Raw genomic sequence first — 27,882 nt, forward strand, 5'->3', positions numbered from 1 at the left:
GGAACCACCGAGTTGAGTGTGGAACTTAAGCCCTGCATTCTTAGAATAATCAAGATACATTTCAAAGAATTTCTCGTATTTGTTTAACAATAGCTAAAAGAAAGACATGGTTTGTCAATTCTATGTTTCAATTTGGTCGCTGAAAAAGCTCTAGTTTCTTTGAATCGAATTGAAAACTCTAAGGATGCAGGAGATACAGGAGGTTTTTTTTTTTTTTAAGTGCATAATATATTATCTAAAGGACTTGCAACTTACCGGTGTGCTGCTCTAGCCGGGACTTGGCCCATGGCTTTACTTGCCTCTGCGCCCCCCGACCTATTTGACAAAGAGGTCCTTGAGCGTGGCGCAGAGCGAGGCGTCGCACGTGTCCTTGGAGTCATCCTCGTCGGCCTTTCCAAACCAATTGAGCGTGGAGCGGACTGCCCGGCCGGCCTGCGATTGAGCAGAGCTGCTGGCGGAGGGTCGACTGCGACGGGCTGGACTGCCACTGGCGCTGCCCGAATCCTTGCTCGCCTTGGACGTGGCACCGCGTGCCGCTGCCGATGTGGAGGCACCGCCGCCAGATGATGAGCCCGCTCCCGAGCCGCCCATGCTGGCGTTGGAGCTCTTGCGCAGGAAACCCTCGATGGCCGTGCCCAGTATGGTGGCATCCACCGTCGCCTTGGTGGACTCCGCCCAGGTCTTTTGCTTGCTGCGTGGCTTAAGTTTCGGCTTGCCAGAGTCACCACCCAGCGGATCCTTCTTCTGCAGCCGCTCCAGCACATCCTTGGACAGCGCCACCGCCGAACTCTTGCTGCGGACACTCTTCTTGCGCGCCAAGGGCGTGTGCCGCTTGGCAAACCAACCGGACAGGGTGGCCGAACTATTGTCCTGGACATCGCTCACCAGCTGCTTGGCGTTGTTCAGCAGCGACACATCGAAGCTGTTGGATCGCGTCGACCTACCGGCATTTGGATCCAGTAGTCCGCCAGTGGTTCCCGATGCTCCACCGCCGCCGCCACCTCCGCCGCCGCCAACTGCCAGTGATCCGCTGTGTGTCGTCGGTGTGGGCGTGGCACTGGTGGCACGCCCACGAGCGGCCGCCTGAAAGGTTTGGCTGAGAAACGGGCTGCTGGCCGTGGCCGTTGCCGATGAGCTGGCACTTGAGCTGCCATCCCGACCTTCCGGTTCCGGCCGGTGCATGTCCATGGCCGAGCTGGTCAACGAGCTAAATATGCCGGCGATGTCCGTACGACTGCCCAGGAGTCCAGTTCCACTGCCCGACTTCTTGCGACGCGTTGAGGCACGAGCCGAGTTCTGCTGCTGCTGCTGCTGCTGCTGCTGATGCTGCTGCTGATGCAGCGGCTGCGACGGCGGCAGCTCGGAGGCGCGGCGAAAGGAGCTGGCCAATCCTGGCTGTGGGCATTCCGAGTAGCGACGGTTGGTGAATCGTCGGCCCGGCTGGCCGGAGCCGGCCTCGTCGACGGTCTGCACCTCGCACACCTTCTCGTTGGATGAGGTCCAGAGCTTCAAGCGCGCCTTGCGCGACTGCAAGTAGATGTCGTCCATGATGTCCAGCTGCAGATTGTGTATGCTGCCGATGGGGTCTGTCGATGGGGGTCCTGTGTTGCTCTCCCGCCGGGAATTCAGCACCCGACTGCTCCTGTGGTCATAACAACGAACAACACAGATAATCGATTGCTAAATATTCTCGGATGAGTCGCAAGTGCATAACTCAAATTACCGTCGGTTCACGCAAGCACTATGCAAATGCAAATACAAATTGAGCTTCTACAATACTACAAAGCGATTCAATAGAGTGTCAACTTTATATTGTGATTTTATATTAATTAGTTATTTTAGAGCACAATTGGCTGTTTTTTTATAGTTCTATACATTTGTGTGGTTTCAAAAGCCCGGCTAATTTTGTGCAACTCTACCAAACTACTTTGAGCTCTTCTAGTTCAGTTACAATTCATTTTGAAATATATATCGACTAATTTGACTTACCCATTGCTGTTGGGATACGCGGCCACGGATTCGCGACGTGAGCGCCCAAAGAGAGTGGTGGGCACCTTGGAGATGGTCACCACCGAGTGGCGACGTCCGGTGGGCGCCGGAGCCTGCGACAGTGTGGCCAGAAAGGCGGCCTCCTTGGGTGTGGGCCCCGATCCCTCGCCACCTCGCTCCGAGAGCCGGCGCACCTGGCTGGCCGTGATGCCGTCGGTCACCTGCTGCGAGGGCAGGGAATGCTTGCGTGCCTCGCGAGGATCACGCCATGGCGAGAGCAGATACGGATTCACGGGCGAGTCGATGTCCAGGCTGCCGCGATTCGAGACCGTCGGCTCCGAGCTGTCCTCCTGCTCCTCCGGCAGATTGGACTCCTCGACCACGATCAGCGGTTCGGGTGCACTGATGCCATGTGCTCCCATCGGCTGTGTGCGTTGCGGATGCTGTGGGTGTGGCGGTGGACGCGGATGACCCGGTCCAGTCGACTGGCCCGTGAAGCGGGCGAATGGTGAACCACGGAAGCGTAGCGCATCTGGGGAACGGAATAGTAAGTATTGGGAGTTGTACTTGTATTAAAAATTGATTTAAAGATTGATTTATGATGAGAACATCACTTTCTGGTAATGATAATACTGTGAGTACCTGAGTTTTATAAAAGCTAATTGCTAAATATATGTACGAGTGCACTTTGCAGTGCTATCTGCTTGCCACGAATGAGTCCTGGCAATTGTTGCAACAGCAGGTGCAAAACGCCTGTTCTGCGATAGGCCACCAGGTGTCCGGTTTGCTCGAGTGGTTCATTAGTGGCTCGTCTGGCTGTCACTTACCCATTTTGCAAAATTGCTCAATTGCTCGCCAGCGGGCAATTCGCTACTGACTGTCTTCGGGGTGTAGACAATCTGCTTCCAACTCCGCTGCTCCTCCTCTCCGGTGTTCGCTGTCCTTTGAAGTGTCCTTGCTGGAAACAAGAGCAAACCAGACGTCCAATAAGCGATAAGCGAACATAATACTGCCAACTGCCACGGCAGCAAGCCATATTTTGTTTGCTCTTTGTGGTGAATATTTAAAAGAGTTAACAAATGAGAAATACATTTAATACGTGCGTTCAAGAAATGTAAACTTTAGTTTTGCCAAAGACCCTATTTTAAATACATTAAATGGTGAACGGCAACCAAATTGCTTCATCTCCAAAAGGCTGTGAATATTTCGCGTTGTGCACTCAAATTTCAATATTCTGAAACTCGTGAAACTCGTAAATCCCTAAAAACCCCGTATCCCCGAAACCCGAAGGGTATTACAGCCAGCACAACCAGCTCATGTGTGAATCCTTTACGTGTGCCCCTCGAGTCCACTCGGTGTGCCGCCCGTGTGGCAGGTTAAATAAAGCCGGGGCAAGTTTAGCTCTTCCTGCTCATTATCCCGGGCTACAAATTGCAAATGGCAGCAAAATCATGCATCAAAGTAATTAAAGCCACTGTCCAGGGACTTTTCGCTTCGCTGCTTGTTGGGTCCCCATTCCCCATTCCCAATTCTCCATTCCCCATTTGCTGTCGGCTCCCCTCTTTTCCTGTTAGCGACAGCAACAAACAAACCGGCAGTCCGACAGCCCAACATCCCGGCCATAATAAGCATAAAATTATGCAAAAGTTCAAATGAAATTTCACCATAACTCAGATGCCACAGGAGTTTCCATTTCGCTCGATGGCAACTGCGATGGCGATGGCGATGGCGATGGAGTTAAAGCCGCAACCTTAACATTTGCCCGGAGCAGGAACAGGGAACTCGTTCAATGCGGGGAATTAAGCGACTAATTATGGCGTTGTGGTAATCCCATCCCATCCATGCATCCACATTGATTCGTTGGATGCACTGAATGCCCAGCGGAAGTGATCAGTGAGCAACTTTTATTAGATCACCTCAACTGGCGGACTGCGACCATTAACAAACGCAGATTTGATTTGATTTGATTCGATTTGATTCGATTTAACTTGGAGCACTTGCATAGTCAGCAGACATCCTGTATCCTGTATCATGTATCCAACATTCAACATCCAATATCCTCATCCGCTGACCGCTGCAACTTGGGGCAGCACAAAGTCGCAAGTCGCAGGCCGCAAATCACAGGTCCCAAGTCCAAAGTCCCAACTCCCGAGTCGCAAGTCGCAAGTTCATTAAGCTTGTAAATTGGCAATCAACACCAAAGTTGCGGCTTTGTGTGGGAGCTAATTAGCCTGTCTATGCCACTGACAGGACCCTCCCCTCACTCGCTGTCCTGCTCTCCTTTCCCCGGCAATTATCCTTCCGGGAAATACTTCACGCCTTCATTGTCCGCGCGCTTAGGTAACTGAAAAGCTTGAAAAACACCCAGATATTACAACTAAATAAACGAGCATATTACTAAGCCAATACGTTCGCGTTAACATAACATTCGTAGTCCGACAGTCCGAAAATCCGAAATAAACGCCTCTCTGAATTTAAATGAAGTCCAGTATTCGGCTATCGGTGCCCATTGTTTTTGGGGAATTTTAGTGGAGCACAAAGCGACTGCATGTCCTGTGGTTTCGCAAGAAGTGAAAACCGTTATGAGGTTAATTTTGTGCACCGTGCAGTCCTTTATTGCATGTCCTTTTTGGACAGATTCCTGTCCGAACCTGCCACCCATTTCGTGTGGGCCCACCAGCTCACCAGTTCATATTGTGTATTGTAGCAACCAACCCATTGTGCAGTTAATGGTGCCAGCAGGAACACCTGTCAATGTGTGCAGCCCAGTTAAGTACTACTTTCAAACGAACTTTGTTCTTTTGAGCAATCAAGGTGGATTCGGGGAATTGATCAAATTAACCGTGATATCTGTGATAAAGCATAACGTAGTGTGAAATTGGACTTCTTTATCAATCTAACTCAGCGTTCATTAATTACATTCGTTCGCAATGCGGAGTTGTGTCTGAAAATTGTCAATGAAACTAATTGAGATTTATCCGCCATATTTGATAAGTTGCATGTGCACAATGTGCTGCGGTTTTCCATCGATTTAAGGAAAATTAAATGTCACTTCAATTGATTCTCAGGCACCGACTCTATTTCCCTCGGCCAGTGATGTGTGTATTTGGTTAGTTGATTTGAGTTGCCACACATTTTCAACGCCACTCGACCACTCCACCCAATTTTGTGGGTGATTGATTGACTCGACGGGGCAGATAGACAGTGGGACTGTGGGACTGTGGGACAGTGGGACAGTCAGAGGGTCGGTTAGGAGGGGAACAGGAAACAGGGACGCAGTCAGCACAGATCGAGAGCAGAGACCGATTGACAGATGGACGCGCAGACACAATGTCCCACCGTCCACCACTTCGGGGTCCCTGTTCGGGCGCCACGCTCAATTTCAGCTTAGCTTTGTTTAATGGACTTGCACAAAAAAGTTTACAAAGCACTTTAGCCTGGAAATGGTGGAGAGATGTGGGTTAAAAGGATATCAATCAGCATCGTCAGCACTCGTACACCCGCCCAATGCAACACTGCATATTAATGGCCATTACCATTTAGAATTGAAACGCACAACTCACTGGGGGCTAGTCCTGCAAATTGCTCCTAATTGTCCAGGGATATGTTTATCCTTGAGGTGCTGAAGGTAATTTAATCTTTTCTTATCGCCATCACTTCCGTTTTATGCCCTTTACTCGGTTTTCGGCACGGTTAAGAGGCATGGAGTAGTTTTGGGCGTGAGTGCTCATGCCAGGAAACTGCCTTTGCAACCTGCCCGGATTTTCCATTTTCTGGAGAGACATTTTTAGATAGACCCCCCCCCACCCCCTGCCACATATATTGGCTTTGACGGGCGTGGACATTTGAATGCCAAAGGTTAGGGGTTAGACCACATATGGCCATTGGCAACGTCGCATTCACATTCGCATTCAGCAACTAGCGTCCACATCACCATAAGTTTCAGATACAGTGCCACATTCGTATTCGCATTCACATCGAGATTCAAATGCTCGGAGAAAAGTGTTTGTTCTTTGTGCGTGCAGCTTTCACCATTTTTTCCTGTCGAACTATCATCAGTCTATCATCAGAGGGTATTTCAGGTTGGTCACAAAGTTAAAAGTTTTCAAATGCTATTTGCTGCTTACGAATGTTGCTTTTCATTGAACCGAATTAAAAACACAAAATATAACCACACATCAGTGGCTTAGTATCTTTGGAAAAGGGGTATTCAATAGTCGATCAGCCAGTGCGATGAGCTCAAAGAACAGCTTGTGCAGGCGGCTTTTGTTGAGTGCGGATGCGATTCCGTAGAGGAACATTATGATTGCGGCTTTCTTGGCTGCCTTTGACATGCTGTCTTGCATCCAGCAGCAGTTGCACCTGGCAACGGAAGTGAACACACCTGGTTACCCCACATCGCCACATTCGAAATTACGTTGTGGTTGCACCGGTGCAACTGAGATGCGGATGCGGATACGGATACGGAAAGGTCAGTTGGGACTGTGGTTTGCGGCAATTAGGTGGTCAGGGAATTTGTAATGAATTGCGTCCATACACTCAGGCATTTCATTTTAAGCCTTTGGCTTTTTCGATAAGTTTGAACCACTTTTTGACTGTGACTTCCCATCTTTTCGATGCTGGTGAGAGCAATGAGTCCATTTCCTATGTGCAATTTAAAATGTTCTTGAAACTGCTTAGCTTCCGCTTCTGTTCCTGCTTCTGTTCTTCGGTTGCCTTTCGCCTGTGGAGATCTGCTTGACAAGCTTGTTTATGACATGCAACAACGAAAATGCGCCCAGGATATAGAGGATAAAAGGAGGCCATGCACAAGGACACAGAAGGACCACAGAATCGGCATCAGAATCGGTCTTGGTCATGGTCATCCTTCGCCACAACGGAAATCGGACTCCCTGAGATGCGTTTGTGCGGCGGTTCCTTGGAACTTCCGCTTTTCGTTTCGATTTTGTCGCCGCTTTGGGTCTTTGATAACATTGTTATTGCCAGTCCCTTTGTGTGCGCTATTTGTTGTGGTTTCATTTTTTTTTTTTCTTTTTGTTATTTGGTTATTTACAACTAAAAAGTTGCAAGAGGATGTGTGCATGTGTGTGTGTGTGTGTGCTCCTGTTGCATAATACATAAGCGCGGCAAGCGGAAACGGAAATGTCACACATTTGCTGCCGCTGGCAACATTGTGGCAGCAGCCGAGCTGCGGGCCAGGAAGCGATGCGAAAATAGCAATCAAAACTTAACTGAATTGCAGCACATGACATGGTGTGAGGCATGGCACACCATCCCCATTCCCATCCTCATCCCCATTCCCATCTCCATCTCCATCCTCATACTCGTCCTTGTCATCGTTCCAATGCCCACGCCTTCACCTACAAACTTGGTTGAGCGAATTAAAACATAAATGCATTTGCTGCAGAGGCCAGCAGCAGCAGCAGCAGCAGCAGCGGCAGGGATCCAAGATGAATCCAAGTGGGCGGGCGTTTACTCCTAATCGAATCTAACCAAAGTGGACCAAGTAGAGATGCCAGAAAATTTGCGTTGCTCTGGAAAATGTTGAAAAAAAAGCAGTGGGGCAAAAAACAAGAAGTAAATGGAGGAGGCTATAAAAAATAAAGCTGTATAACTGTAAACTGTTACGCCCACTGCCCATTACCGCCCACTCTTCCTGTGTGTATGTGTGTGTGTGTGTGTCGCCTTCCTCTTGTATGGAACCATACAAATTCGTTGGCCATTGAGTGAATGCGAGTCCTGCTCCATCCAGCTCCTGCTCCTCCAGCTCTTGCTCCTCCAGCTTCTGCTCCTCCTGCTCCTCCAGCTCCTGCTCCTACTCCCACTCCCACTCATGCTGCTGTCTATCCGACTTGGTCCTCATTGGATGCTTGGGTGGCTGGGTGCTCTGTCTGCTTTTGCTTTGCTTCCAATTGAATCAAATTGAATTCAATTGAATTCGCATGTTGCTCATTGAATTGCACAGATTATGGCTAAAATACAATTTTAATTTCACAGAAAAAAGTATTACGAAATGCTTGGGCGCTTTTCTTTTCTTTTTTTCTTTCGCTATCGCGCAGTCTCACTCTGTATTGCTCTTCCATTCACATTAAATACCCTGTAGCTGTGTATTCTCAATATTTATCAGTGAAAATCTCTGGCAAAATATATAACTTTTTGCATATTAACCACGCAATTACACAGAAATGCTGAGGAAAATCCTAATATACTACGTATCATAATCAACGTATTTAATACAAAAAATAAAAGCCAGTTTATTTGTATGTGTTTACATTTATGATTTTTTTTTTTGTATGTTAAATATAAATTGCATCGCAAACAGTGATGCCAAGGGAAACTGTATTTTTTAAGCATTCCATTTAGAAGTTCCGATGGCTAGCGGCAGCATCGCATCCCGAGCTTGTGGAATCTTTCGTGCTGTTAATTAAATGTTGTCAGGTAATTAAAATGCAGCTGGCACCAACTGCTGGAGTGGCGGAGGAGTGTAAGCTGCTTACTGGGTACTGGATACGGGGTACAGGATACTGGGTACTGGTATCCAACAAAGCCACCAACGATTCTAGAACTAAGCCGTATTCGGTGCTCCTAGAACTTGCTGATAAAATGGCAAAAGGATTGGGATTGGGACTGCGACTGGAACTGGAACTGGGATTGTGACTGAGCTTGGGTTTGAATAACCTAACAGAACCGGGCTTAGTGAGTAACCAGCTGCAGGACCAGCAGCACTGGGATCCTATCTCGAGATGCAGCCAGCCATTGTTTCCCAAGCAAAAAAGGGAACTGGTGTGGGAACAACGGCCCATGGCATTATTTTCCCACAGCTAATCCCAGAGAGCTTCGGCAGTTTGCTTTTGTTTTATGTCGCACACAATGCACCTGGTGGTTTGGGTTGGCTTGGGTTGGGGTGTGGGGCCTTAGAAAGTCGGATTTGACATCAAGTTTTTTGATTGAATGGAATTTCGCATTTAATTGAATTTGGTTTCGATGCCACTGCACGCATGTCACAGGCAGTTTGTTGGCCAAATGCGATATGGAACATAGCTGGTAAGGTGTATATATGAGTATATGCAACCACAATCACTTGATTATACCCAATCTCTTCCATTTGTCCAGTTTTTTTTCATTTATTTTTTTTTTTTTGTGAAACCACCCCTCAAATTTCATCCTCTATGCGAAATATCAGCGAAATGTGGAAAACTAATTAGCTTAGATAACATGCCACACGAAAAAACATCGTGGCAGTGGCAGAAAAGCGAGCAAGCGAGACGGCATGCGTGGGTGGAAAGAGAGGCACGAGTGTTGCATAAAACTGGGCGCAAGTGAAAGTGCAGTGAAAACTTCTGACAAGTAACAGAGCGCGCTGAAGTTTTGGGCAACAAGAAAGTTATTTGTAATTTCCAAACTTTTAAAAATACAATTTATATTTGGAAATTCCCCAAAACCGGTGTCTTAAAGTGTGCAGTGAAAAAAGTGCATCATTCATCTGGCATCGCGACTAAAATTAAGTGATTGCATCCTCTTAGGTAACTAGTACCATTAAATAGAGCTCTTGCTTAGGAACTCTGCAGGCAGCAGATCTATAATAATAGTATAATAATCTATAATAATAAACATCTATAATGTATATTATTAGAGGCAGCCTATCATTATCGATGCCAAAAGGCAGTCAGCGTTGCAAACGACAGTTATGCAACTATTAAGTAAGTAAGTAAGTAAGTATCGCCGATTATCGGAAAATTGGAACCCAGAGAGGCAATCTACTACAGTATAAATAATTTGCGCTGCATACACGAGAATCCACATGTAATGTTAATTCAATGTGCATTTATCTATATATGTATGTGCATTTATCTATATATGTATGTATGCTTTTTGGAAACTGACCTAGTGTACAATGCGATGTACAAATGAAATGACACGAAACGCAATTATCCTGGAGGCAAAACAAAAGGCTGAGGAGGGAAGGGGGTGGGGGATTAAATATTCATAGAATCATTGGGTAATAATGAGCGGAGAAACATGCATGATTTATCATTCATAATGCTCGGTCACTCCCCACAGCCATTAATTAATGGTTTATTTAACGGAGTTGGTGGTGCCGCAATTAATGCAATCTATACATCCATATGACGCCATCACCTGCTACGCAACCGAAAACGGATGCAGATACATATGCGGATGCGGATACAGAGGCGGATACAAATGCGGATACAGATGCGAATACAGATGCGGATGTGGATGCGAACCGCAAGGCTTCCGTCTCGTCAGGGCGGCGGATGTGGGCGCTCCGCATCAGAATTGATTTGTTTATCTAATTAAACATTTACTGGGAAAAACCCCTAAATGCCGGAGCGGATTATCATCGCGCAGCTGCTTTGATCAAAGTTGAAAGTTCCAGTGAAAAGAGACTTGAGACTCGAGACTCGAGACTAGAAGAGGCGGGCGGCAATCAATACAAATATTATTGTGCAAATACCCAAATAAAATTGCATAATTAAGTCTCAGCTTGTCTCGTTTTTGAGCTTTTAGAGTGGACCTTGATGGCTTTTAATTTGATTTTTAGGCATCGTGCAGTCATCGAATATTTCCATCAGTGGCCGCAAACATAAATGCAAAAGTTCCCAAAGGGTATTGTGCTGCAACAGTAATTTAATTAAATCTTGTTCAAAGGCCATATCCCATATATGATCATAAGTGAGTATAAGTGGCTACGGCAACGGCCTGCACTCCATCAAATTGAAACATTTAATATGGCAAACATGTATTTACCTTTTGTATAATATTGACCCCTGTATCGCATAAACTTTTTCCGTGTAAGCAAAACAAATAAATAATAATAGAAAATGTCCTCTGTCCCCGAGCGAAGACATCCCTGTAAACCATTTTGCCCCTGACCAACTAAGGCGGCCTGGAGAGGGGAGGAGAGGGAAAAGCGGTGGAAAAGCGGTGGCAAGCGGAAAGCGCTTTCCAGCACACTCTCAATTGTTTGTGGTGGGTAAACATAAATAAATTGTTGAATATTGCCCGACTTGGTCCTTGGAGAGGCTCCCTCCCACTTGCCACTTTCCACTTGCCACTCCTATTGCACCATGGCCATGGCCTTCACCAACCAACCCGGCCATCCTGCCCCTGCCACCAGCCCCGCCCCCGCACGACTCCCTCTTGATGTGCTTTTAATGATTTATGGCAGAATGCAAACAACCAAACGGAGTGGGGCAGAAACGCAGAAAAAAAAATTCTAAAAAAATCCAGCTACAAAGTGAAAGCAAAGTCTATACATTCTGTGGTTTTTCCAGCATACACCCCATTTCCATTTCCATTTTTCCACCCAATCCTAACCAAACCAAACCGAGGCCCCCCTGAGACCGCAAGTTTACTCAATTTGATTTGCTGCCCTTGCTGGTCGACGCTCACGATTATTGTTATTAATTTTGCGAAAGAATTTTTCGGCTCTGCGGCATTAATAAGAAATGAGAGGAGCCCAATCGATAGTTGGATGCCAAAAGTTGGGGCCAAAAAGGCACAAAAAGTTTGCCCCAAAGGGACAGCCAACAGATCGCTTTAATTTCACAGCACATAAGCACTTCATTTTCTGTGCAGACTGATAAGAAAAATGGTAACAATTCCCAGAAAAACTAATATTGCCAAATGGAAGCCAGAATACTGAATTTCTCACCTCGACGAGTGAGTTAAGTTTGTAGTTTGATTTTAGTTTAGTTTTAGCAACTATATAGAGTTACTCGAGTTGCTCGATGAAATGTTAGACTTCTCACAACTAAGACTTTTCTAAAACACTAGCATGCAGCTGGAATTGAAGGCATGTAATTAAAATTAATATCCAGAACGAAAAAACTTTGCCAAATTAAATTTGTTAGCCCGTTTTTTGCTATTTTATGTCGCATTGGTATTATTCTAAGTACAACAAAATGCAAACAAATCGTATTGTTCTTATGGAATGTTTACTCTATCTGCTTTTCGGTTTGTTTTCGATTCAGGAAATGTTTCTTTTTCTTTTTTTTTGTATTTTTGCGAAAGCAAAAATTGTTGCGACAAAAGTTATAGCAACGAAAAATACTTTGCGAGTGCTGGTGTTTGTTCGCCTGCATTTCGTAATTAAAACAAAAATGTGAAACGATTGTCGGACATTATAAAAGTGCCCCCTACTTTCTACTTTCCACTTTTCACTTGCCACTCTCCACTTGCCACTTTCCACTGGACTCTCTGAACTGAACTGAAGTGAACTGGCACTGGCACTGGCCCCAAGTGGACATAAATTCCACTTGAACTCATTCCTCGTCTCGCTTGCTTTCATTAGCTTGGAGTCTTGGGGCTGCCCAGAGGCATTCCCCATCCTGCTATCCCCCAACCCCCCTAACCCGCTAGGCCCCTTATGTAAGCCATCCCCCAGAGGAGGCACGCCCCCGGTGGCCCCCACTTGAAAAAAGGGGGGTGTAGAAATGAAACATTATGATGACAGTCGCGCGTGTGTGTGGGTGCGTGTGTGTGTATACACATGAGTGTGTGCAAAAATTGAAATTGAGAATGGCAAAATAATGAATTGTAAATTGCTTCGAACGCACACACATGTAAGTATATTAATTTATTTATTATGCTACGCAATAAAATCAAATAAAATGGGATCCTCCCTCTCTATTTCTTTCTCTCTCGCTCCCCCATTAGGTTTTCCTTTCACTGTTGGCACTCGGCGCAAAATTGAAAAACTAAAATCGATTTCCGCTTGACAAATAACTTAAGTGGCAGTTTATACATGCACACACGAGTGCCGAGTGGGTAAAATCGAGCAGAGAGTTAAAAAAGAAATATGCATGCATACATATATATACAAAAAATAAAAAAAGACGCAAGAATATTCCACACGATTAATTTTTGCGATCCATTAAAAAGATTTACTCAAATTGACAGAATCATCGTTGGGAGGCTGCCGAAAAGCCAGGAGCAGCAGCATCAGCAGCAGCAGCAGCAGCAAGTGAATGTCCTTGTGCGCACATAGCATGGCCCACGGCCTTCTGGGCGGAAAAGCCACCACCCACCACCCAGTCTCCAAAAAAAAAGGCGGCGAGTGTCTCAATTTGCATGCCATAAGCTTTGGGCGGCCATAAAGGGGGCGGCAGCTGCTGGAGTGCGGGGGCGTGGCACGCTGGGGAATAGTGGAGGGATGAAGCGGAAAGGGGGTGGCGGGGGAAGCACATTAAATGCATGTAATCATAAATTCACACTCATTAAGAGATTTGGCGAGCATTCAGCCAACAATGAAGAGCAACAGCGACAACGACAACGACAACGACGGGCGGAGTAATCGCAAATTGAATTTATCCGAAATGGAATCACAGCGATTTGCATACCCTGTTCACCCTGATGGGTACTTGCGACTGTGGAAATTGAATAGTTCAATTTGACTTAAGCATCTTATCATAAGACTACTTGTTATTTGTTGATTATATCTTAAAACTACTTGTTATTTGTTGATTATATCTTAAAACTACTTGTTATTTGTTGGTTATATCTTAAGACTACTTGTTATTTGTTAGTTTTATCTTTTTACTTGTTATTTGTTGGTTATATCTGAAGACTACTTGTTATGTGATGGGTACTTAATCTACCATGGTTTTTATAGTATTAACTAGAAAATATTCTTTAGTTTACTAATAGTAGTTTAGGGCTTACTTAACTTTCGCTTCTACGACATTCGAAGGGCAGCACTGAAAATGTATGTATGTATGTATTCCAGGGTATCACATAAGGTCGACTCAACATTAAGACGGAAGGAGACGGACCACTTCTCTGTCCCTCTCTTTTTTGGGGGTGTGTGGGTTCGTTTTAAATTTGCCTGCGTGTGTGTGTGTGTGCCAAAAGCAGACCCACACTCACATAACGAAATGTGGAAAGACCACAAAAGCTCTCTCACGCACTCACACACAGATAGACCGACACGTATGTTTTACCCTTTCATCGCACACCCCCTCCCCGCGCCTTCGACCCCCCCACTTTACTCGCGCCGCATTTGTATAAAATGTAAATTAAGTTAATGGTAATAAAGTGTCTATTATGTAAGCAAAACTCACTCAGACACGCACACACATGTTTGCTTTCCCTGGCTCTGTCTCTGTCTCTCTCGCTCTCGCTCTAGCTCTCTTTCTTGCCATCTCTGTCTCATATCTGTATCCCACTATATCTGTGCCCATCTCTTTCTAACTGCGTTAGCATAAGCGAAATGAAAATATTTTAAGTGATTTTCAATTAGGGCCATTGCAACCAAAGCGTGGGAGATAGCAAAATAGTTATTGATAGTTAATTATGCACTTATCGATAAATGATAACAATTAGGCCGGGCATCGATGCAAATAAAGGGCGCAGAAAGGGGGCGTGTGTGTAAATAGGGCGTTTAAAGAGCGCACAATTAACGTTTCATTTAACCAATTGAATAACTGAGCGCCTTTGATTGACGTAGCAACTTGAGCATCTGTGCGCCACTGGAAAAGTTATGGAAAATGAGTGCTCTCTCTAGGCCGCAATCTTTAATTAATCAGACACCAGACACGTTTTAATGGCAGCTCAAAGATCAACTGCAAAGGATTCTTAGAAAGCCCTGCGGATGGCTAAAACAAGGAATTATGGCCACATTAAGCATGTAAAGCCGTGTAATCCCAGGAAATAAAAATGACACTTAAAGCATCCACCAAAGCAGAGCGAAGAATTAAATACACTTTAAGAGCTGAAAGTGATGGGCCCAATTATAATGAATTACATTGCAACTTGTTTGGTAATACGAGTATCATTGTGCTGAATAGATGATGTAAATGCTGTATTTAATTGTTCATTTTTCCAGAAGCAACAACAGCTCCTTGGGGTTAAACTTGAAGATTAGAGTGTGTGGCAAAGCGTGTGTGTGCCAGCCAAGAAAGTAGTTGGCTTAACCAAGGATCTAATCGACATTTGGGCGAACCTTGACAGGCGAATGGCCAAAAGCGCCAGCATGATTTTAGCCCAACTGACAGCCTGACAAATTGACAAACTGACTAATGGTCGGTGGGTGGTGGTTGACGATAATGGGAGAGAGGGAAGGGAGAAGCATAACTTTTAAGCACCCCACAAAAACACGGCCATTACATGTGGCCAGCCCATTGCCGGCAAGGCCCGAAGCCATCAATAAAAGCACAGCACAACTGCCAGATGCCCAACTGGCCCGCTTTAGGCCACATTAAAAAGCGTTGGTCGACATAAACTGGCCAAAAATCGCACAATTAACCGTGCCCAGAGAGCCGCGCTTGGCCATTAAACGGCCATTAAGAGAAGTTTCTGTGGGAGTGAATCCCGTCAAGCTAGAAGAGGGTGGCGGTGGGTAGCAGGTGTATATACAGATGTATGATGCTAAGGGGGTGGAAGGGAAAGGAGAGTGGAGGAGGAGCAGAAGGAGGCAGTGTCCTGGAGATGTAGATATGTATAAGGGTGATGACTGGTTCCCGACAGATAAGCCGCCTCGGGTCTAAGCCCTCGAAATAAATTGGGAAATTTAGTAGGGGTTATAGGACTAAGGCGAAATGCCTATAATTTCGCCTGTTAAGCTTTCAACTCCTACACGCCTCCCCTCCTCCACGCCCTAACATTAAATGTGGCCTTGATCTTGATGCCAATTTGATGTTTGGCATTGGTGTGGCGGCAAGCGAGGAAAATGGCACGAAATGCAGCTGCAGCCGAGCCCTTGACCCAGATGCGTGAGGGTTGAAACAAGGACATCAAGGATCCGAAGCGCAAGAGCGAAAACGATGCGAGTGCCATGTTGTTCAGCATTTTCGCTTTTTTCACTTTGACGATTTTTCCCACTTTCACCGACGATAATTACGTAAATCTTTGTAAGCTTATTAACACGAATCGTGTCCCCGTAACCCTGGCATAAACACGCCCCTTTGGCAGGATTGCGAACGGCTGGATGGCAGGATTGTAGGCAGAAACCCAAGGAGCGCAAACAATCCGGTGCAAAGGAATCGCAGCATGAAGTGCTGTGCAACATTTTGCTGCCACTTGTTGGGCGCCAAGAGTCAAACAGAGTTGCTGGATGCCAACCCTATGCTTCTCAAGTGACTTGCCAAGTCGCCAGGACCAACAGACTAGGACCAGGACTAGACTAGACACCAGGACAACAGGACACTAGGATGGCAGGATGCCATGATACCAGCATGCCGGGACACAAACATAATTGGAAAAGCCGCCCACCTACGTGTACAAATATTGATGGATAGTTGCACACCAGCATCACCTACTGAAGGGCAAAACTCTCGTTCAAGCCGTCAACTTTCAGCGCCGATAAGTAGGCAATGGATTGTGCCAAGTGGAAGGCAAGGAAGCGTCGAGGTGATGCACCAACTTGTTTTGCTTCCACCCTGCCATCTCCACCCCATCTCCACAACATCTCCACGTCATCTCCACACCACCTCCAACATCCACATTGCCTCACACATCACGCATACGTCCCGTATGCCAGGTGAACCGAAAATAGCGCAAACAAATCGATACTTCTATCGCAGAAGACCTGAGCGAGGGCTTCTTCGTGAGGATAGGCCAAACAATTATTTAAAAACAATAAAGGATGTTACTTAAAATTAAGCTACCAGCTAATAGTGCTATACCCGTTACTCGTTTGAATCAATAAAATAGCATAAACGGATGCGTTTATACGAAAATATATTGTTTAAAAATCGTGCAACTTTGTGTCTGCAGCATAGGTTTTCTTTAAATGTTACCTTTCCCAACAAAGTTTCTATCACCAAAAGTTAATCTATATGAAAACAAAACTATTTTGAGCTACCCTTAATCGTTTAGATTTATGTATGATCTAGTTTGAAAAAAGTGCTTCCCGTGCAGGTTCGTTTAAAATTGCGATAGTATACCTGAATGATTTTTACTACCAATATATTCTATGTGATTGCTTTTAAATTTGTTGTGGTCTAGTAGTGGCCATAAAATTTGAAATAATGTGCATGTTATAAAGAAATTTATACACCCATTTGGCCGAGATTAGGTGCTTGATTCTTTAAGCGCACAAAAACTCCACCTCAGATCGACTGGCTGACTGGCAAACTTTCCTTTTCGTTACCGTTCAACTTTCTCGCAATTTTCCATGCCGTTGCCCAGAGCTCTCGGCCGCGTCCTTCGACCTCCTTCACTCCTCTCCAGCTTATTGATATTGCAATTTAGCCAACATAAATTTGACAGACCAAACAAGCGGTAAAAGGGCGGGGTGCGGGGGTGTGGTGCAGAGGCAAAGGCAAGCGGCTTGTTTAAGTGCCACTTGTGTGTGCGGTTGTGTGTGTTCTGTGTGTGTGTGTGTGTGGAGCGGCTGTTAACAAAAGGGAGACGGCCAACGGGTCGGCTACGTAATGCGCTGCTGGCCACCGCAGAAGCCAAAAACTGGGCTCGTCTTTGTGCTGCTCCTGCGGCTGTTTATCTTGCGTGTGTTTTGTTGATTTTACCGATTTCTCTCGCTTTACCACCGCCCCCTCCCCCTTTTGTTAATTTTTCTTTTTTTCAAGTTGACGGGCATGGAAAATCATTTTATTTCGTTTTTCGGTTTTCGCTCTTCGCTCTTTGGCGGCAGCGAACTTGAACTGAAACTGGAAAAAAGGAGAATAAAAGTTAATTTTCGCTTGTCGCTCTAAGCCAATTAGTGCGGTCCCCCCACACCCCCTGGAAAATATCCCCAACGAACCAGCAAATAAGGCCAAAAGCAGTCGAAAAAAAAGAGGGGAAAACAGCAACAACAAACTAATTGAGTAAACAAAGTTCGGCTAAAGTTGCCAGCATTTTTTGTACGCTGCTTCTTTGCTGATTTCCAGATACAGTGAGAGTCTGCTGCCTCTTCCTTTCCATCGAATGGGCTATTTTTAAACTTGTTTTATTGATCCCTTAAAATAATTGCAAGGGCAGACAACAACAGCCCAAAGAAATCTGCTCAAAGAATTTTAGTTTAGTTTCCTGCCGGGGGATGAGCTTGGGATGAGCGTTCCATCATCGTCGCTGCCCACGGCATCAACATTATCATCATTGTGATTCTGGTTCTGGTTCTGGTTCTGGGCCGCAGCATCGAAGTCGGTTAGCCCGAAAAGCATTTGCAACCACCTCAGTCTTAGCATCAACCTCAAGCATCCCTACCATCCCAGCACAGCATCCTCATCATCACCACCATCATCATCATTGTCATCATTTAGATTATCATCATCGGGAATCAACGAGACGCGGGCGCCTCTTGAGTTGATTTAGTTTTCGGGCGGCTCTTTCGAGGGGCGGTAAACTTTTCAAAAATATTTGCCTTTACCATTTGCTTTGGGCCTTCCCCCAATTCGCTCTTCTGTATCGCGTTCTCCTGCTGCCAGGACTACCCAACTTTGCTTATAAATTTCGATGATTGCACGAGAGCGAGGCAAAATGGAGAAGAACTGCCAAAGACATGCCCCCCTAAAAAACCCAATTCCCTTAAAAAAAAAAAAAAGAAAACGAAAATAATAAAAGGGGTAAGAGAATTTGAATTTGAAATGGTGACTTGAACTTGAATGGATGCCTGGGCCAGTGGGACTGACAGTCTGATTGAGAATAGAGGTATTCAGTACTTTGTGCAGGCCCCCGAATTCCATTTATAAGGCCAATTCAACAAATGCGGCCAAGGAAGCGAATTGAATAATGTGTAATTTGCCAGGAAAACTTTAAGTGATTGCCTTAGTAATTTAACACAAGCTGTATGCTTGTTGGTAAGATCTTTCTACTTTAATACCTATATTTAATAATTGAATAATGCAACTCCAGGGTCATTAGCTCCAATTACACAATCTTTGTTTAATTTGCCACTTTGCAATAGTTAGATCCTGAAAATCTTCAGATAAGCATGCCTCCACATTTGCAATCAACTTGCCTAACTTAAATACACATATTTCCCAATAGTGAGATAGTTAGTGAGTGGAATATAGTGAGCAAGCTTAATGGATTCTGGTTCATGCCAAACTTCTCTATTACATTTAAGGGCAATTTCTCAAAAGATTTGTTTTAAAACTCACTTGCCATAAAGCGAATCCTGGCTGATACCATCAAATTTAGGATGCCTCGGCGTGTCCTTGGTCGTCCTTTTCGCCATGCCATTGTCCCGCACTATACCGTGTATCTTGTATCTTGTATCTTTTTCTGCGCGTTATATGCAAACTTTTCAGATAACAGAAGTGTAAGAGGTTCATTCCAAGGGGTTAGAGCGGCGGGGGGCGGGGTCGTGCGAAATGTGAAATGCGAAGTGGGGGGGGTGAGTGTACCCCGGGAAACGTGGAATGTTACTTAAGTAGGAACGCCACTGAAGTCGCATCGTGATAATGGAGAAGCCTGCCTCTTTTCCACCACCCCCACCACCACCCCTCCATCGCCCTCCGATTCGATATGCCGACCCGCCTTTCTCCGGGAAAACCCCTCTGGAAAACTCACCCCTTGGGCCGCAATTTCCGTCTTCACTTGTGTTACACTTGCGTTCTTTTCTCTTACAGTTTTTTTAAGCTTGCAGCTGACTGCTTTTGCTGTTACTTCTTTCAATCTTTACCATCTTTACCACCCCACCTCCCCTTCTATCCCTTGCCATTCCCTCCTCTTCTTCTTCCTGCCCTCTTTATATTGCTTACACACTCAGTTACAGTTAAGTTGAGTTTGGTTGAGCTTGTGTATCTGTTACGCGAGTTTCTATTTCTCATTGCCTGTGTATCTGTTTATGCAACTGTATGGGTAACTAGGTGTACGAGTGTGCACGTGCGTGTGTGTGTGTGAGCGGAGGCAGCGACATTGCCAAAGTTATTTCATAAATTGTTGCCACAGCAGCAAACACGAGAACACACCGAAAGAGACAGTGTGTTTAGCGAGGGTCTACTCATTTTCCATTTTCCCCCTCATTTCTTTTTTTTTTTTTGTGATATGACTGGAGGGTGAAAAACACAAAAAGGTGTGTGTGTGTGTGCGTGTGTGGCGGGGGGCAGGGTGAGGAAAGCGGCGTCAGTTGCCTTGTTAAAAAGGCAGAACGAGACATTTTGGCATGCCCATTGTTGATTGAGCGGGGAGGAAGCCAAAGAGAAAGTCGCGGGGGCAGAGAGAAAGTACGAACTGTAAGGAACACGCAAAAGGTGCAACAGGCCGCTGTCGTCCAAGGAAGCTGGCAAGCAAAAGAAAAAGAAAAAAAACCAAACGAAACGATACGATACGAAACGGAACGAAAGAAAGGAAAAAAAATCTCCACACAAAAGAGACAGACCAGAAAAAGGGCCACAGGGCGGATGAGTGATGCGGATGGTAGATGGTATTTCGATGTGCAGCTGTGTGTGCGTGTGTGTGCGAGTATGCGAGTGTGCCTGTGTGAGTATCTCTCTCATCGTCGCCATCGCAGCTTGTTGCTTTGCCAACTTTTCTGCGTCTGCTTCCACCTCCACCCCCTTCACCACCACTTTTGCGTTATCCCACCAATTTTCTTTTTTTTTTTTTGCGAAACTTTTTTCGACTTTGCTTCACTTTCGTATGACAGTTGGAGCGAAGCGTTAGTTGATACACTGCTCGCAATGGTACGAAAAAAAGCAGAAAAAATGCAAATAAAAAAGGGAAAAATGTGGGAAAAAAAATAAAAGACCCGGAAAGACAAAGGAATTTTTGATGGATTGCCCAAATGGAGAATGACAGAGACTGGCACATGTGGAATGTAATTGCCAGAGTATCGGATTAACGTTATGTGTGTAAGCGCCAGTATGTATTTGTGTGTGTATATGTGTGTGTGTGTCAAGGTCACTGGCAACGAGTGTGTCCTTCTGTAACCTCAAGCGGCAAACTATCAGATGCTGCAGTTTCTCATTTAGCAACTCAACTCCCCCGCTTTCCGCTTTCCACTTTTCCGCTTTCCACTTTTCACTTTCCGCACTTCCGCTTTCGGTCCTCGCTCAACTGTCCAATAACTGTCAGATTCGGGCTCAAATTAAACGGAAGGCGGTCGAGTTACGAGTTACGAGTTACGAGTTACGAGAGCTACGTGGAGTGTTTGGGCAATTATCATACATACATATGTATGTACATCAATGGGCCATAAATGCCGAATAAGCTGCTGCCTTTTGAAAGGCGCCCAGCCTCGGGAAACTAATTTGACATGCAGTTTGTAAAATGCATTAAATATTCAACTGCAGTCCTTGCGCAAAGTTCATAACAAACATGCCGATTTCGAGGGCTAATTGTGCAACACTTCAACTTTCAAAAGGCACAGTGTGTGTAAATTGTTGAGCACTTTTTTTTACAAATAATTTCCATGATAGATAGGTAATCAGTTACGTTTCTTGACACTAAAAAACGCATTTTACCAAGCACAAAACAATGAAACATTGACAAAAGCCATTAAATCGTTTTGTGAAATGTTTACATGAGTTTAATTGCCGCCTAAAAGTATGCTGTAAATTGCCACTGAGCTAATTGACTTTCCACTTCAGAGTACGCTGCTGCATACTTTTGGACACTTTAGTGAATACATTTAAATCTCTTCTATTCAGAGGGTATCAGACACTCGAGCATTAAAGTTATGACGCTACTCCACCGCTTAATCGCATTAGGCAGCCGCAACTGGCCGTAAACTGTTTTTAAACGTGTGCATTGGACCATTAGTGTGTAATTGAAAGGCGACAAATATCAGTACCTTACAGTAGCTGCAGTTTTCCCACATTTTCCGAAGCAGCTCTTCTACTTCGCCCTTGCCACCTGGTAATTTCATACTTTTTTCTGCAAGTGCACGGCGACGGCGTCTTGTTGTCTGCCAGGAAAAGAAAAAGGAACAAAAAGGAAGGCGGAGCCGAGTGCGCAACAAGTCGGAATGGAATGGAAATGTGTGGAACTGAGCGGAGATGGCAATTTGTGGGTGGGTCTGGGAAATGGTGGGTCTCAGTCTGGGTGGGGGGTAAAGGGGGAGCAATGGCTGGGGAAAACGGCATGGGCTGCGATGGAGGAGGTTGGATGGTTGCCAACTGTGTGCTAATGTGCATGCGTGTGTAGACTTCACTTAACGCGATTTCTTTTAATGCGGCACCACCTCGTTCATTGGCATCGTGGGTTGTCGCAGAAAATATTGTACGTAAATGATTTATTTAATAAAAACGTCTCGCTAAACTGTGCGATTTTGCTAAGCGTATGCGTAACAATAAACAGATTAACGCTTAAATATTACTAATAATTTTGCTTGGTAACATAGTAGTACTAGTAGTAGCTATTTAAGTACAAAAATGTCAGCTACGATTATTTGTGCTAGTCAACACTGCGTATGAGCAACACTGACTAAATACCAAGTGAATAACATTCTTAACATTTAAAAGTATAAGTTTGAAAAGAGTATAATATAATATGGATTCATTGAACCACAAGCACATAACAATTTGACCCGCTCGATAGACACGAAAATCCATTTGCTATAATATTATATTTTGCGTCTGTTTGAGGCACTTTCCCGGCACTCCCCCCATCCATCCGCACCCCTGCCCCCTGGTCTATCGTATGTTTCAACATTTATGTGCAATTTTTATGCGCCACCTGCCAAGCCCTTTAAGTCCACAGCCATCCACCGCCCGTAATCCCCCTCCCCTTGCCCCTCGCCTGCACACAAATAATTGCAACATATTAATAATGTCTGCGAGCACGCCCCCCTCCCCCCTTCCACCCCTCTGCAGCAGCAGCTCCCTTTATGGCTTTCAGTTTGATGCGAGAGCAGTTAATAGCCCAAACACAAAGCCAAAGGAAGTTGCCAGTGGATTCGGAGAGGGATTGGGATTGGGATTGGGGTTTGGGAGTGGGATTGGGATTGGCAGCGAGGTTCACGCAGGAAATTGCATGAAATTTAACAAATTTCTCTTGACTCCGCGGCAAGACAAAGATATCTCCCTTCAAGCCACGCCACCGGCAACTTTAATATGAGCTTATTGGCTTTTGGTGGATGTCGCCAAAAAATACAAAAAAAAAAAGAACAAAAAAAAACTGGAAAAAAAAACACAGGAACAAGCGGGAGACGACAACTCGTGGCAACAAATTTTGACGAGCTCAGCAATCTGTACACGCATGAGGCAGATGCTCCAGAGTGTCGAGCAGAGCGGTGGCGCCCCCAAGGGGGGTAGGGGGGTGGAGGGGTGGTGCGTTGGCCGGAACTGAAAACACGTAGCTGGGCCATTGTCGACCGTCACGTTATACGTTACGTAATGAGATTTTGCGGCAGCTTTGTGCATTGCGTCAAACGCATCGTTTTTCACTTTCGGGCCAATGTCCCTGCCCATGACCATGTCCATGCTCCATGTTCCATGTTCCATGTCCCGAATTCCATGTCCCATGTCCTGGCACCTGCTTTCCCGTTACATTCCCTTCCACCATCTGTTCGTTCTGCTGGCCGTCGAAGGTGTTCAAAGGTCCTGTCAATATTCCCGATTATGGACCGACTTACGTGGGCATGGCAATGATGCCAAATGGTGCGAAACGTGCTCCAGCAGTTGCTAATGGGCGCTGCGATTAGTCCGTTTCGCGGGAAAACATTACTAACTAAAAGTTATAGAAATGTGTGGAGAACACATTGTAGTCACCCTAATTAAACACCCTTTACATTCTATAACAAATTCATTCAGCTGTCCCTTTGTTTTGTAACCTTGCCCATCCTGAATCGTATTTATCACATGATATTGACATAACAATATCATTTGTCGTGTCACATCTCGGCTCTGAATGTGTTGTGTTGTTAAAGCAACTCATTTGCAAACGCGATGAGCGTTATTTTTCATCATCACGCCGCACATCCGTATGACATGACAATTACCGAAACAAATCCAATCCACAATTAGGGTCGCCTCTACAACTGGGAGGCAAGACCCTACGCAATGGCAATGGGAAAGTTCCATTTCCATTTGGCCAGCAACATAAATGCCGGGAAATTTACTTAACGCTAATGCGCTCAGCGGCCAAAAGTTAAAGCCTAATTACGTTAAAGCAAAAAGACGTCAGCTAACGAAACTAAGGAGCTCAGTGGCAGACAGTGGCGGACAACCAAGGCGGCGACAGAATCTCCTGGCCATCTCCTTCAGCCAGACACCTTGTCCACTTGCGCAGACCACCGACAGACATTCACACCCAGTCACGGAGAAGGAAGTGGTGATGGTGGTGATGGTGGTGCTGTCACCACGACTGGGCACTGAGGTTGCCAAGCTCTGGCAGTCCATAAATATCTATCTGTCGGCAAATCTTGGTCCAACTACAACTTGGCCAGCACGACGCATCTGTTTATGCAGTGCCATGCCTTGGCTTGATACCCTGGAAATGGTAAGTTTGAGTCAGAGAGATCTGAGAAGATTTGCAGCCACTTGAGAGCATTCTCAAGCAGGTAAACCTCTTTTGGATCTCTAAATGGATAGACATATTGAAACCCGCATCTTTCGTAGCTCAATTCACTTTCTTTCAAAATACTTTAGCATACTTTTCGACAGCTTTATGGATAATTGAAAATTGTCCTACTTTGAGATCACTTTGGAGGTAGTTTCATGTCTCCGGAGACTGTTGTGTCATCCTCCACTAATTCCATTTGCCTAATACATTCCCTAGTTTAGTTAACCGAAACATATATATTTTATGGGCATTTTGCGCCCTCAAGGGTATTGGAGGCATTGTTTCCCGGCCATTCGAATCGTTATCCTTCGTTCTCAGTTCGGTTGCTGTTTCGCCAGTTGTTGCTTGGCATTGTTTGCATTAGTTGCTTTCGGTGGTGCTGTTGTTGTTGGTGGTGCTGTTGTTGTTGGTGGTGCTGTTAGTGCTGTTGTTGGTGGTGCTGTTGTTGTTGGTGGTGCTGTTGTTGTTGGTGGTGGTGCGATGCTGCTGCTGTGCTTGCTGCTGCCGCCTTGGCATTGTTCTTGGATTGGCATTGCCATTGTCATCTGGGCAGCGTCCTTGTTGGTCCAGCACGTTAATTGTTTCACGTTTGGATTGGCCTCAACTCGGGATTGGATTGGATTGGACGAGATGGGACGAGATGGCCCGAGATGGGTTGCCATGGGACGCCGTGGGATTGCAGAGGCGAGAAGACGACTAGGAACTCTATTAGTTTTAATTAAACAACTGAGCGTCTTGGCCAACTAATTATAGTGAATACCAGGAACGGCGAGCGAAAGGGATGCCCAGTCCACTTTTAATCATTGTAATTAATGTGCGCTTGTTAATAACAATTAAGTGCGTTTTTTTTACCGCCCCTTTTAACGTCTGTTTCAAGCCAATTCCTTGGCTATTTACGTATATAGCCCCCCTTTTTTTTATGCCAAAGTCTTGGGACTTGAGCCCCGGCTTGGCTTTGGTTTTGGCTTTGCCTTTGGCTTTGTCTAGAAGAGCATTGCCTGGCAACACAATTAAGCATTTAATCAATACAATTAAAGCCTTGGGTTCAAGCGAACATCATTAAATGAAAGGAGCTGAATGGAGCAAAGGCAAACGGTCATATAAAAATAAACATAAAACAAAACAACAATTCGAGCGGCCCCAAAGAAAACAGAAAAGCAACAGCCCCAAAGACTGCCGGCATAAAAAAAAAAAGAAAGACACAAAACTCCAAAGGAAAACGTTGGAGATTCGAACCCAGGACACCCTACGTGAGCTGCCAAGTTTAAACTGAATTGACCGCAAGAACCAAAACTTTGCAAAACTTTGCAAATCCGCATGTTTTTAAGTAATGCATTAGATTTCCAACTATTTTGATGCCTCACAAAACTCATGCGCTCAGAAAACTGTTAATTAGTATGCCCTACTTTTGGTTGCAATTGATGGTGTATCTTAAAGCATACTTTTAGACACCTTCACAGAAGCGGATAACTGAGATATGGGACTTTAAACCATTCCACTGGACTGTGTTTTTTGTGCCAGCTTTTTCGAGTGTGTATTTTTAGCCCCCAAAAACAAAAACAGCTGGTAATCTTTACAGTGCACTTTCCTGGATTTCACTGGTGAATTGACGTTGCTGAGATCGATGAGTGGGTGTACGAGTGCATCGGTGTTTTGTGGATTATAGTGCCAAGCGACCCTGAGAACGCGACCGAGAAAGAGGAGCACGTGGTGGTGGAGCAGGAAGAGCAGAAGGAGCAGGAGCAGGAGCTGGAGGTGGAGGGCAGGACGAAAGCTGGATTAAAACTTTTTCTATGAACCAAATTTAAGCCGCACACAAGAATGCCCAAACGATGGATGGAGCAGGATGCGTGTATTCCGAGTTGGAGTCCGAGTCCCAGCTCCACCAGCACTGCCGCTTTATCCTTTGCCAACTAAATCCCCAATGCGCGATGCTTTTTATGACTTGTTGGCAAGGCGGAAGGAAAGCGGGTGAGGCTGGTGAAAATCGGATAGGAAAAGTGGCAGAAAAAACAGTGCAAGTTTTTACGCAAATAAACGCACGTATTTCACAAGTTTGCGCCACTTTCGTTTTCATTTCGACATTTTGTCGTTTTTGTATTTGTCTTTGTCCTTTGTCCCTTTATCTTTTTTTTTATTTTTGTGTACCTTTTTTACGATTTTTTTTCATTGGGAGCGGGAGAAGAAAAATGCCGAAAATTCGCTGCTAATGGAAAATAGTAATTACAATAATTTGCCCGCTCGTTTGCCTTTTCTTTGGCCCGCGGTCGGCCTCCTTTTTTCTTTTCCATTTTTTTTTTCTCTCTTGTCTCGGCTTTTCCTCTTTTGCATTATTCATTTGATAGCTGCAGGTGGCAACGGCCAACGGTAAAAATAATAACCAGCATTAAGCCGTCAAGTGGGTGGGCTCCATGCCACCCAACCACCCATCCAGCCTCACAGGCAGCCACCACCACCCAGAATCCCACTCAGATTCGCACCCAGAATCCCACCCAGAATCGGGCACAGAATCGCGCTATCTGTTGCTCGTGTGGGCGTGTGGAAATTAATAATAAATCAAAATTAAATGTTTGCTTACTTGACACTTTGGCTTCCTCCTCCGGGTTTTCGTGGGACGTGTCCGCTCTTATTTTATTACTTTCCGCTGAGTTTTACGTTTTATTTATTTATTATCGCTCCGCTTTGCTTTGCGTTCGGTTCGATTGCTGGCACCGGAAAAAAAAGATGAAAAAAATTGGTTTCAGTTGCAATTAATTTCGCCGAATCGGTGAATGGGAAAAGTCGGTTCGGGTGGGAGGGGATATGAATGCGTTTTCTCTATTCTTCAGTGACTGTCATAAGCATTGTATTTATCTATTTATTGTTTGTGCTTTCATTTCGAGAAGTGGAAACTATGCATTGCACAAATGAGTCGAACTTCGCAATTCTGGAAAAGCACACAATATTGGTCAGTTGCTAAGATGTTGGTTGGTATTATTGCAATTTTTTTATTGCCACATATTTTGGTAATTTAAGCATTACATTTTTGGGGCTCTCAGAGTCGAAGCTAATAAATCCCCAATCGGGGACAATGCTGCAACCCCACTCACACACTCACAGTGAGCGTGGCATTAAGATGGCCCAACTCGATTATCGCCCCATTGCCTAACAATGGCATTAATCAGGATCCGGTCGCTGGGGGCTTAAATTCTTTTCAATTAACAGCCCATGGATGCGATGCAGCCTACCATCGGTTGTTAAAATTGACAAATTCCCTTACACACGTTCGCCGTCCCAATCGCCCAATCGAATTTATGATTTTCCAGCACTTTGTTCTCTCTTCGCTGCCACTTTCGAAACAAACAAAAAAAAAATAAATAAATTCGAACATTCGTGGTAAGCAGACTACATGACTTTAACGCGCTTTCGTCACCATCAAAAATGTAAAATCGGCAAACAACTTTTAACAGCATTTTATGCTCACTTTATTGGAGTTTCCAAACG

At 45.2% G+C, this 27,882-nt stretch overlaps 1 protein-coding gene across 1 annotated transcript in view; it reads right to left on the minus strand.

Moving 5' to 3' along the window:
* The window catches only part of LOC120456601 (pneumococcal serine-rich repeat protein), a 32,528-nt gene that overhangs the window by 4,140 nt on the left and 506 nt on the right, over positions 1-27,882 (minus strand). Inside the window, exons 2-5 of the mRNA XM_039643511.1 lie at positions 26,978-27,104; positions 2,817-2,947; positions 1,990-2,521; positions 256-1,642 (exon numbers count right to left, since the gene is read on the minus strand). Of these exons, the coding sequence (XP_039499445.1) occupies positions 316-1,642; positions 1,990-2,521; positions 2,817-2,820 (1,863 nt within the window). The 5' untranslated portion in view covers positions 2,821-2,947; positions 26,978-27,104 and the 3' untranslated portion in view covers positions 256-315. The remainder of the gene's footprint in view (positions 1-255; positions 1,643-1,989; positions 2,522-2,816; positions 2,948-26,977; positions 27,105-27,882) is intronic.

Source organism: Drosophila santomea, chromosome X (assembly GCF_016746245.2).
Source record: "Drosophila santomea strain STO CAGO 1482 chromosome X, Prin_Dsan_1.1, whole genome shotgun sequence".
Lineage (NCBI taxonomy): Eukaryota > Metazoa > Arthropoda > Insecta > Diptera > Drosophilidae > Drosophila > Drosophila santomea.